The sequence below is a fragment of the Salvelinus fontinalis genome, chromosome 40, assembly GCF_029448725.1.
Source record: "Salvelinus fontinalis isolate EN_2023a chromosome 40, ASM2944872v1, whole genome shotgun sequence".
Taxonomy (NCBI): domain Eukaryota; kingdom Metazoa; phylum Chordata; class Actinopteri; order Salmoniformes; family Salmonidae; genus Salvelinus; species Salvelinus fontinalis.
Window position 1 is genome coordinate 27989565 of NC_074704.1, and position 13077 is coordinate 28002641.

Below are 13077 nucleotides of genomic sequence, written 5' to 3' on the forward strand. Positions count from 1 at the left end.
TTTTTTTGTATCATCATCTTTGAAATGCAAGAGAAATGTCATAATGTATTATTCCAGCCCAGGCGCAATTTAGATGTTGGCCACTAGATGGCAGCAGTGTATGTGCAATGTTTTAGACTGATCCAATTTCTATAAAAAATGTATCAAGACTGCCCAAATGTGCCTAATTGATTTAGTAATAACTTTAAGTTCATAACTGTGCACTCTCCTCAAACAATGTAATAGCTACTGTAAATTGGACAGTGCAGTTAGATTAACAAGAATTTAAGCTTTCTGCCAATATCAGATATGTCCATGTCCTGGGAAATGTTCTTGTAACTTACAACCTCATGCTAATCACATTAGCCTACGTTAGCTCAAACGTCCCGTGGGGGACCAACCAATCCTGAATTAAACCATGCCAGACCTCGCTGTTTGTATCTATCAAATCAGATTTCCTCCCTCTTGCAAAGTTTGCGTCATCATCCCCTTCGTTTAAGGAAGACGACTAATTCAATATTTTATTAATCAAATGTGTAATTTCTCAAAAAATGTTAAAATATATCATATTGCACATTTAGTAATGACAATGCATTTTCAACTTCACGCAATGTAATACTTGTGTGACTTAATAAAACCACGCCGAAGCACACCAAGACAGCATTAACGACAAGTAATAAAATAAAGACGGCACTTATTAGCGTATTTGTGTCACCATAGCCTGCTGATTTTGCAAGACAACTTTTCTTTCCTTTTGATTTCGACCCAAATGAAAATGTGGCACTTACTCTCCCATGGATGGATGTTTCAGCATTGTCTCAACGAAGAGTTCGACGTTCGACTTGCCATGTGCTACATGCACGTGCATTTACAAGCCTGCTAAAATGTCAGTTCACCCTGATAAGGAACCTTTCAGACCTACTAGGTTGCCCAGGATGGTCCAGTTCCATTGCTAGAGGGCCGAAACCCTTTTATCTTCTACCTGGTACTTAATTGCACTCACCTGGTGTCACCAGGTGAATAAAGTCCCTGATTAGAAGGAGAGGATGAAAACAAGGAGTAGTCCTTTCTAGGGGCGATGGTTATATCTGGCAAACAGTGTAGAAATGAAACCGGAGATAGTCATTCCACATGACCATTATTTAACTTTATCTCAGTGCCCTGCAACTGTAGGTTTCATTTGCCTAACACAAACACAAAACATGGGTTCCAATGATCTACCAATCATTTTCATTGTCAGAACATTAAAAAGGCAGGTATCTATCGCTCAAAGGTAACGCTTTTTGTGTCATGCGGAAAAAAAACGGGAAAAAAAACAGGCCAACATTGTTCAACAGAAGAGGAAAGACAAAATATACAGGTTGTTTTCGCAAGATAAAAAATAAAAATGTATTTTTCAAGAAATTATCATATTATATACACTTCTTCTGAACATAAATATAATCTAACACCCAAAAAATGGAATGATATAAAGCATGCCCATTGTCACACACTAACAAGGAGGCCAGCAATATTACTTCTGCATTCTCTTAATATTGGCAGTAATCTACCCCATAATCCAACCTTTTAACACATCTGATCAGAGTTGGGAATGATTTTGGCCTTTGCATCCTATCAGAATTGGATATCGCGTCAGACCATTGGAAGATTGACAGTTTCGTACATTTCCTTAACATTAGTCAACTTATCAAAAGTGTTTGTGATATCTATACCATGCAATATAAAGTGAGCAGGATATTGTCGATGATAACTTAGTATATAGGTGTGAGAAGTTTGTGAGTTGAGAAAGATTACAACTTGGCTTGCAAAGGGGTCATGATGACCGACTTTGTTCAAATGAATTTCTTGCATATAGGATGCTAAATCCACAAACCTCAGAAACAAAAGGAAAATGTATACAATGCACCAGTGGACAGCGTACACATAGCACCATGGTAGCATCGCTCCTTGTGACATTGACTATTTAACTGGAAGCTCATGAAGATAGTTCCGTATGGTTCCTCTTGTAAAAGTTGTTGTCATGGTCTAGTTAGTAGAGGTACATGGTTTGGCTCAAAGAAGGTAATTGAAAGATAAAAAACGATGGGAAACCGCATCAGTCTTAATTTGGGTCCGGGCTGGAGCTTTTTGAAGCTTTGAGTCTTTCTGAGGACAACAGAGAAGCATATGCGTTTCTTCCCAGTGAATCTGTTTACTATCTCGCGGCAGCCATCTTGTCCCCTGTGCTTTGTTTCGCTTTGGCAGGGCCCGTGGATTTGGCTCGGATTCTGGCAGGCATAGTGGTGGACACCTGGGTAAAGGGGTCCTGTGAGTTGGCCCGTTTTATGGTGGTAGTAGTAGTAGTAGTAGTATTAGCCCTGGGATGGAGGGGAGGGGCAGTTGTGGGCCGGACAGAGAGGGACTGTCTAGTTGGATGTAGACGCTGGGGGGAGGGGCTGTCTGTCCTGCAGTGGGAGGTGCTTAGGCTGCGTTGGGTCACGAAAACGCAGCGCAGGGGCATTCGGGGGCTGCCGCAGGGCTGGGCGGGGACAGGACAGGGCCTTGGACAGGAGGAAGAAGAGGAGCCGGTCTGCAGAGGTTTAGACCGCCTCTGGGTTGGGAGAGTGCTTAGTCCTATTTTCTGAACTTGGAGCCTGAAATGAGAATATGTGGAATAAGAGTTAATCCTTCCCCTCGGAAACCTTTGATAAGTCATCATTTTCAAGTGTTTTCACAAAAATCATAAAACTTTACAGTAACATGAACGACAGAAATCAGACCATCTTTGACAGAAATGGCAATGGCTAAACTCTTGATATTTGGCACCGCAAAAAATAGTTCTCATAAATTATAGTAAAACAATCAAGGGTCTTTTCATTTACTATTGTAACCAATGAGCCATACAATGTTAGAATGTTATGTTTGCAAACATGATGTTGTGAAGACTACCTACCCATTACCAAAGGTGGATGCATCTCTACAAATGCCCGATCCTGGCAGAGCAAGAGGAGAGGACACGGCGGCCAGCAGCCGCCCTGAGGGCCTCTTGATGGGGGTGACAGGCCTGGGGATCCTGCTGTGCCACTCCGTCTGGCCCTGGTCTCCTCCAGCCCCTGCCCTGGCCTTCAGACAGGACCTCCTTCTGGCCAGAGACTCGTCCGAGGCATGGGTGTCTTCCTCCAAGCCGGTAGTGGAGAGCGTCTCGGAGGCCCTCCCGTCACCGGAGGACAGCGAGGAGGATGTCCCCGAGGGCAGCCTCATCCAGCGGCCCTGCTGCTTCTGCACCACCAGGCGTGCCAGGTCCAGTTTCCGGGCTCTCTTCCGTAGTCGCGCCCGGGCAGAGAGCGAGGCTGAACGCTCCGAGCCTGTGTCCTCTTCAGACAGTAGAACCGGGATGCGGCTTTTGATCCTCGGCCTGAGGGTGGTATGCGGTAGTTCAGCATTGGCAATACCTTCGGTAAACAATGGCCCCTTGTTGGGATCTGCAGAGAGAGTTTTGTGTTCCAGAATGGGCGACATGGCTTCCGGGACAGGCTCCAAAGACTTGATGAAGACCAGCGGTGGGCGGTCGTCCGGTTTGGTGCGCGTGACACCATTCTCCAGGGTCACGTCTGGGATAGAATGGGCTTGGGGCTCTCTGGAAGGACTCTGGGATTCCTCACCCTGTTCGACATGTCCGGTCTGTTCACGGGCGTCTCCTTCCCATGGTGAGGCCTCCTGGGTAACGGCTGAGAGGTCGCAGTGGTCGCTGCTCTCCTTTGCGGTCTGACCTCTGGAAGACATGATGTTAAAGTGGGAAGTCTCGGAGATGTGGACAAAGGTGAGCTCAACTTTGGTGAAGGGGGGAGATGCGGGGGCGATAGGGGTGGATGGCCTCAAGTCCGACCTCAGTGTGAAGGAGAGCTCTGGCTGGCTGCCCGCACCCACCAGAGGCATATCGTTCCTAGGGGTAGAGGCAGACGGTGTCCCGAAGTCAACCTCGAGCAGGAAGTGTTCTCCCCCAGTGGATGGAGACTTCCGGGGATCCCCCGGCGAGAACAGAACCAGGGTCTTGGAGCCGTCCTCCAAGTCAGGGTCAGCATCTGCGGCCGAGGCAGGTTCCCGGGGGCCGGCCATGAGGGTATCAGGGGCCCCATCCTGGCTCCGCTCTGTGCTTTTTTGGCTGGCCTCGCTGTTCGACTCACTCTTGGTCACATCATCGTCCCGCGGGCCCTGGGGCTCCTGGACCTCGTTCTCTGCCGACAGAGCTGCTGGGAAGGTTCGCCGCTGAGGAAGGGTGCCGGTCAGCATGACAGTGAGGAAGTCGGCCCTCTTGACCTGGAGCTGGGGAAGGATGTGGAAATGCTCCTTCTCGTCCATCTGGCCCTTGGTCCTGAAGTCTTGACAGGGCTGATATAGGCCATTGTGCTCAGTCAGAGACATGATCACCTGCAAAAGATGCAATTAAATAATTACTTTTGCACTTGGAACAAGAGGCATGCTGGAAATATGGTCAAGGCAAAAAATATAAAACCACAACTATTTAGGAAGATATGGCCCGTGTCACATGATGTAAATGGGGACAAAACTGTGAAAACACCCAAGATTGTGTAATGTGAACATATCTAAGATAACTTCATAAAGAACGAAACGAGGGACAGCATTTTCCCCCCAAACAATTTAATGTTTTTTTGGTTATACACGGGCTTTTAAAGATTGTCTAGATTACATACATTTTTAGAAAAGGCACAAAAATGCTTTGAAGAGTTTTCCCTTTTAGATACACAGTCCAATATCTTGTGATTTTCAAGTGTTTCAATCTTCATAAAGATTTAACACACAGTACTGTAATATATACACACTAAAACCAACTATCTTGCATGCTACTCCAGATTACTTGAGAACTCAGTAGTCAAACTGGTTAAAATTACGTCTTTTCAACCAGTTTTAATGTTAAAAATACATCATTTCAACCAGTTTTGCCCATTGGGAATGGAATATTTATTGAGTTGTATGTATATACTGTATGTACATACGTTTTGTTGATATCCAAAAAGTTTAAAATACATGCTTTTTACCTGTAAATATTACAAGCAGACTGTACAATTGTATTGTGATACAAAAAAATGCTTAGACATGTATATACAGTGTATCATACATCTAAAAGACAGTCATGGATCACACTTGACAAATACTGCAGTTATACTCACTATTTCTTTCTTTGACAATTATATCATACAGTACCTTCTACTATCTCATGAGCCCTCTATTTTTATTGCAAGTATTTTCAAGAGCTGACAAACACAGACAATGAATAGGCCAGTGTCTCCAAATGTGAAGATGAATGCTTATTCATTTAAAACATTTTGACAGAAATGTGTCCATTTCTTTAGGTTGTGCATGTGAATGTACTGAAATGGAGATGAGTGTTTTTTGAGGGACACCAAATAAAATAAAATAAACATACAGAAACTTAATAGATTATCCAAATTGGTCATTGCAGCTTCATTGAACAAATTCATAACATCTATCTCTACAAATGCAATCAATCACATGATGCACTATACCCTGTTTTTCAAAAAATATGGACGGATATCCACTTTTTAAATCTGGTCAGATGAAAAACTATGTACCGTACAACTTCAAGTAATAGACCAGGCATTTATGTGCCTACATTAGAGCCCTGCACGGGCATACATTTTGTAAACCTAAACCCATTTTAAGCCCAAACACTACCCAGGCCTGGTTGTTTCTGCCAAATTTCAGGCCCTAACCAAACCCCAAATCAGAAATAACCTCCTCCGTTAGTGTCCATTAGCTGCTCGTCTTTCTGTCACTCGCTCCCTGAGCTGCTGCATGCGATCTGTGCATGCACTCTGAATGCCTGTGCATACGACTCCGTGCATGCGGCTCTGTGCATGTGTAACAGTTTAACTTTAGTACGTCCCCTCGCCCCTACCCGGGCGCGAACCAGGGAGCTCTGCACACATCAACAACAGTCACCCACGAAGCATCGGTACCCATCGCTCCACAAAAGCCGCGGCCCTTGCAGAGCAAGGGGAACCACTACTTCAAGGTCTCAAAGCGAGTGACGTAACCGATTGAAACGCTATTAGCGCGCACCACCGCTAACTAGCTAGCCATTTCACATCCGTTACACATGTGCTTTGTCAATAGCAAAGCCTCTGCTTGCTGTTCTGCTCAATGACGAGACAGAGAGCAGTTAGCTGTTAAACTAGCTACTTTTCGTCACTCTAAACTCAAGGAACATTATTTTCAGTAAAGTAATCTCTCCTGTAGACTCAAACAATTTTATTGTCTTATATTTGACGAGGTTGAAGCACTTCTGACACCATGATATGTACTGTGCAGCAGAGCAGAAGCAAATGGCTCAGCTTCAAAATGTTAATGATACCCTAGTTATTTTTTCATTTCCTGCACTAATGTGTTATCATTTACACACTGTTCTTTTGTCTTAAAATGCAGCTATTTAAATTATAAAAATAAAACTTTTCCCTTGACAGAATAATTAATAATTATAATTATTTGACTGTTCATTTCCGGCAGTTCTTACTTTTCATCACTAGAGCACCCTCTAGTGACGAAAAGAGGGGTCTGTACTCCATGTTGTTGACTGTTTTTGTTCTCGCCAGTTAGCTAGCAGTTCTCAGCTGTTAGCAGCCAACGGCTAGCAGTTTCTTACTGGCCACAAAGATGGATGATTGTCATTTTTTTGAAGTCATTACTGAATTATTTAATGTAACAAATAAAATATGAAACCTTGTAAACAATTCACGGTAACCTTAAACAATTCATTTAGACCCGACGTTCATTTGAAACAAGCGTTTAATTTGCTGAAATGTGTGCCGTTGCCCAGCTATTAAAAGGGACAGGCGGCTATTTGAGACTGCGTCTAAATGAAGTTTTACGGTACATCTTTATTTTCAGGAAATTTTCCTTATGGAGATGCATAAAATATTCAAGCCATTCAACACCTAAGACTTATAGACTGAAAACGCTCTTTCAAATTCTAGGCTATGGTTGACAAACATGACTCTGCAATTCAAGTAATAACTGTTTACAAGACCAAGTCAGCTTTTATCTTAACTCAACTTGAAAGCCTTTTACACGGAACCCAAACCGGCTGTGCGCGCGTGCGCTATCGTGCATACATTTATTTTGCCCCCCCACACCAAACGCGATCACGAAACACAGGTTAAAATATCAAAACAAACTCTGAACCAATTACATTAATTTGGGGACAGGTCGAAAAGCATTAAACATTTATGGCAATTTAGCTAGCTAGCTTGCACTTGCTAGCTAATGTTAATTTGTCCTATTTAGCTAGCTTGCTGTTGCTAGCTAATTTGTCCTGGGATATAAACATTGAGTTGTTATTTTACCTGAAATGCACAAGGACCTCTACTCCGACAATTAATTCACACATAAAACGGCCAACCGAATTGTTTCTAGTCATTTCTCCTCCTTCCAGGCTTTTTCATCTTTGAACTTATATGGCGATCCATCTAAACTTTCATTGTATTACAACGACAACCGGCAACAAAGTTCGTCTTTCAGTCACCCACGTGGGCATATTTTCAATCACTCTTAGTCCATGGCTAAAAGGGATTTCTGCCGCAGTAAACAGTTTACAATATTTCACAACAGACACTTCGCCCATGTCCTGTGGATTTCACAGCAGATTTCTCAACCTATACTGCCATCTAGGTTGGACACCCAGCCTTGTGGAACAAGTCATTTTTCAGAATATAGGACAGGAAATGCAGAACATATGGAAGATGTGCTCATGAATCAGTGACGTGAACCGAATATGTTTAACTTGCAATCTGATCAATTCAAATAAGAAGGTGCGAATCACAGTCCCTCTTCGCTGCAACTTGAAATACATTTTTGATCCGTGAGTATACTCCCGAGTCAATATTCACATAATAATAATAATAAGGAATTGCACGCCCACAAATTCGTGAAAACAAACATTCTTTCCTTCGTCGTTGATTTTTAATTATACAGAAATAACAAAACATGCCGAAAAGCTGCTGTGTTGTTCAATGTATCATGTAACCAGATAAAAAAAATCCCAATTTATGGTTCGCATTGCTCCCGCGTAGGGAAATCGAGCATGCGAGAAGAGCCCTGTGGCTTCAGGCTATTTGGCGTGGGAAATGTGGGGAGCCGGTGTCCAAGTATGCTACACATAGCTATGTGTATGGAAAACGTTTCCTCACAGGTAAGACAGTTAACTTGTTAAATATAGTCTGCTTGTAACTCCATTCACTACTTGTAGCTGTATAGTCTGTGTTGGCTAGCTTAATGTCGCGGTCAGTAGCTAGCTAGCACCGTCATGAAAAGGGGCATGAGGGAAGCCCTACAATATTCTGTTTTTAAGAAGGCAATGTTGAAAAGTAATCTTTAGACATATTGTACTCTTCTTAAATGTAGTTTTGTAATTGACTAAAACAAGCAGACAAGAAAAGTGTGTTTGAAAAAGGTCACGTTTTTGCTGTGAGCCAATGGGGTAACCTAGGTAACTGCAGGTTGTTTTCCCCATAGGTGAGCAGGGCCGGGACCTTCTATCTCATACCGACTGGGACTATCCCTTTACCAGTGGTAATGTACTGTACATAACTCACAGAAAAAAAATACTGGGTTGTTCCACCAATTGGGTGCCCTTTGAACAAAACGAGAGTTCAGTTAACAGGGTTGACCTTAAAATAAGGGACAGAGGCACATAAATCACTGATCACATTAAATATATAATAATCTTTCAGAAATGACTTTGTCAAAGCATCAACATAACTATAGCTTTACAATGATGGTGTAGACTTGGGAATTTTGGGGGTTAAGTTGGTTAAAATCTTCCTAAACTCTGAAAAAGTTGAGGGACCTTTCAAAATGCTGGCACTTTAGCACGTCTTTATTTATATTATAAAACAGACTTATTGAATTGTCCATGTGGTCTATATTAAAGGGTACTTCATTGAATATAACAGGCTTTTAGAATTCAATTAGTGCACAATTATTATAATTGTTATATTTTATTTTTTACTTTTACCCCCAATTTCGTGATATCGAATTGGTAGTTACAGTTTTGTCCCATCGCTGCAACTCCCCTACGGACTTGGGAGAGGCGAAGGTCGAGAGCCATGAGTCCTCCGAAACGTGACCCTGCCAAGCCATACTGCTTCTTGACACGTGTTGGAGGAAACAGTCCAGCTGGCGACCGAAGTCAGCTTGCAGGCGCCCGGCCCACCACAAGGAGTCGCTAGAGCCGGATGGGACAAGGAAAAAATATTAAAGGGCACTTAAAAGGCACTCATTTCATAGAACAACCCTACTATACATTTATAGCCAGAGTTTGATCTTATTATATATCATGCAAATAGTGTTAGAAATATGAAAACAGTCTTGTACGATACAATTTCTCTGCAAGTCAATTTCAAAATTGCCTGCGTTATTTTTAGAGTTCGGTGACAATGTTTGACATCCTGATTGAGCGTATTATGGCGAGATTTGTTTTACCGAGAACGGACAAAAAAGTTCAAAAACAACATGTTTTTTAATAGCAGTGCCAATAATGTCAAGGAACAATTTGCATATGTGCGAAATTAAGTTTGGAGTTAGCAGCTAATCCACTCTCAGTACATTCACTGAGTAGTGCTCGTTGCGTGGTGCTACACACGCAAAACGACTAGGATGATTTGCAGAAAATCGTCAATCAAGCAGCGGGAAATTAACTGATGGAACAGTAATCTTTTCTAATCAGAGACAGAGGTGACATTCAGAGAGGGATGCTTGCTTGCTTCTTAGTGCCGTTAAGTAAATGCAAACGTCTTAAATGCAAAGCTTGGCAAAAGTAAAAGTGGTGCATATTTCTGTAAGCGTAGCCCTTTAGCGCATTCACAAAAGCAATCATAAAAGAAACATACGATCCTACTCATTGAGAATACCAAATAAGAAGGCTGTATGTGGTTATGCCATTTCAGAAATACAGTAGTATCGTTCCTCTTCACAATGGCTTCAGCAAAACAGGGAACACAAAGCCAAGAGATACATGGTTATTACAAGAAGACATCAGTAAAATATCAGCATTAAACATTCATTTAATGTTGAAAAGACGTCTAAAAAAACTTGGTGTCTAACAAAACCAGAATACAGTGCAGTGTGAAGCCTGTGATGTCACGGCTCTGAGGTGTAATTCTATACAATGAATTTCTATACTGTCATTTTATTTGCACTTGGCTACATCTACAATGCATGCCCTTTACATTAGAACTGCTACCCACTTAAGGGTCTGTTACCTCATTGGTTTTTCCGTTGGAGAGAAAGTGGCATAAAATGAGTGTGGAAATAACCAATACTCTCCCGAGTCTCCTTTCCTCTTAACCTTGTTTCTCCAAAATGGCGTAACATTTTTTCCCCCATAGCACCCTTAGCATATCTTATTTATTGCGTTTCTCATCTTTTGTATCAATATTTTCTACCTGGGCCCAATAGTGACCATGTTCTCCTGTTAAGTCCTTTATAAAGTGCAAAAGTGCAACAGTACAGTACTCAATGGACAATGGAGAAAGAAGTGCTATGCTGATGACTGATCTACACAAATATACTGTCACATACAACAGTCGATCCTGATATACAGTATGTAGCTCACTTCACTGCAAAAATGCACACCAAAACCCACAGAATTCCAATTGGCATTTTTGGCTAACTTTGGCTAATTTAATGAATGGTTATGCCATTCGAATGAATGGTTTATGCTATTCTGCAGGAAGATAGATAACACAAAGCCCCCCAGTGCAATCCAAACCCTAGCATTATCTATCTATCTATATGATCTAAATGATAAAGTTGAAGAGCTGAGCCAATACAATGGCAGAGATGCCATTCTATGGAGCTTAAACTGTAAGTGCCTGAAATATTTTGGAACCAGATTTCAATTCATAAAACACAGCTGTTTGCATAATACCTGCCTGACATCACAGCTCCTCTTGTTTAGCAGAAGTCCACCCTAACCACTGGTCCAGGGTCTACCCTCCTTATGGTTAAGGATAGGATTCAGGGTTGGGTGATCTTATCCTAGATCTGTGGTTAGAGGCAACTTCTATCTCAAGCAGGAAAATCACAGTCTCTCTGGGTAGAACTTTATACGTGCAAGTTTTCCTCCGTCAACATTCACACATAGCAGCTTTGCTACCGATTCCAGACGGTGACGTGATTTCACATTATGACCAAACGAACTTCAGACAACTGTGAAATAACTACTAGGGTGATCTGAAGCTGGAAGCAACGTCAGCACAAGAACTGTTCATCGGGAGCTTTATGAAATGGGTTTCCATGGCCGAGCAGCCGCACACAAGCGTAAGATCACCATGCACAATGCCAAGCGTCGGCTGGAGTGGTGTAAAGCTCGCCGCCATTGGACTCTGGAGCAGTGGAAACGCGTGGAGTGATGAATCACACTTCACCATCTGGCAGTCCAACGGACAAATCTAGGTTTGGTGGATGCCAGGAGAACGCTACCTGCCTGTATGCATAGTGCCAACTGTAATGTTTGGTGGAGGAGGAATAATGGCCTGGGTCTGTTTTTCATGGTTCGGACTAGACCCCTTAGTTCCAGTGAAGGGAAATCTTAACGCTACAGCATACAATGACCTTCTAGACGATTCTGTGCTTTCAACAGTTAGGGGAAGGCTATTTCCTGTTTCAACATGACAATGCCCCTGTGCACAAAACGGTCCCTACAGAAATGGTTTGTCGAGATCGGTGTGGAAGAACTTGACTGGTCTGCACAGAGCCCTGACCTCAAACCCATCACCTTTGGGATGAATTGGAAAGCCGACTGCGAGCCAGGCCTAATCGCCCAACATCAGTGCCCGACCTCACTAATACTCTTGCGGCTGAATGGAAGCAAGTCCTCGCAGCAATGTTCCAACATCTTGTGGAAAGCCTTCCCAGAAGAGTGGAGGCTGTTATAGCAGCAAAGGGGGACCAACTCCATATTAATGCACATGATTTTGGAATGAGCAGTTTGTCATGTACTGTAGCACATGTTAATAAATGCTATGCCACGTAACTGAATTAAGAACAGTTATATGAAAGGAGGTTTCACCATTTCTTGCATCATACCATTCGAATTCTGTTACTGTAGCAACAGTAACTTGTCATAAACTGACATGCCATGTTATAACAACATGATTTAGACACTGGTACAGTAAGTGTTATTACATTTGCAATACCTCAAGCCAAAGAGAACCATATAGAATTACACTAAAGTTATCTGTATGGGACAACTGATACGGTCTATAATTTCTATAGTTCAAGATGCCATTCTGGTCACAGTAGCCATAACGGAAATACAGCACAGATGTAGGATCTTAATTTGAGCCAGTATGCCATAGCATGAAAATAATCCTGCAGCAACAGGACATGCACATTATTATGTGGACATTTTTGTAGGGGTTGATACATTTTTCTGTTAGAACATTCAAATCTGAAATTCCAAAGCTTTTTTAAAAACTCAAATACATAACAAATTTAAATTCTCGGCAACAAAAGAGGTGATCAAATTAAGATTGTACATCTATACAGTACATTGAACTCAACCACGATAACGCTTGTTTTTACGACACTGAATATTAGAGAAAGGGAGTTTTCCTATTGCAAAACCCCACACCTAATATCCTCACCCTTCAGAAGCCTGCCCAATCCACTGCTTCAGAATTTCACCGCATAGAAAGCATGGATATGCAAGCAACCGACAGACAAAAACACCTCTATAAAAGTACACCAAAAGCAAGATAAGACATATAGAAAAGCGCCCTGTGCGATAAACATACAGAAGCTGAAATATTTCTGTTTAAACTCCACAAGAACTAGCCTGGTCCCAGATCTGTTTGTGCTGTCTTGCCAACTATGGTCATTGTTATGGTTATGGACGTGACAATGATCATAAGTGTTGGCAAGACTCCACAAACAGATCTGGGACCAAGCTACACAAGATCAGTGTGTAGACTGCAGAGCACTTATAGTAGCAACCTAGCATCACATGGCTTCTCTGGGGAATAATTTAACTCTAATGCTTTGTCACAAGACCCTCGTAACAGTGTCAGGAGCATGACC

General features: G+C 42.3%; 1 protein-coding gene across 6 annotated transcripts in view; it reads right to left on the reverse strand.

Annotated features, from left to right (window-relative positions):
* Positions 1-444: 444 nt before the first annotated feature.
* The window catches only part of LOC129839686 (tau-tubulin kinase 1-like), a 53353-nt gene continuing 40720 nt past the window's right edge, over positions 445-13077 (reverse strand). For all 6 annotated transcript variants that reach the window (XM_055907254.1, XM_055907253.1, XM_055907251.1 and 3 more), the window contains exons 15-16: positions 2912-4386; positions 445-2612 (exon numbers count right to left, since the gene is read on the reverse strand). In XM_055907254.1, the coding sequence (XP_055763229.1) occupies positions 2174-2612; positions 2912-4386 (1914 nt within the window). In that variant the 3' untranslated portion in view covers positions 445-2173. The remainder of the gene's footprint in view (positions 2613-2911; positions 4387-13077) is intronic.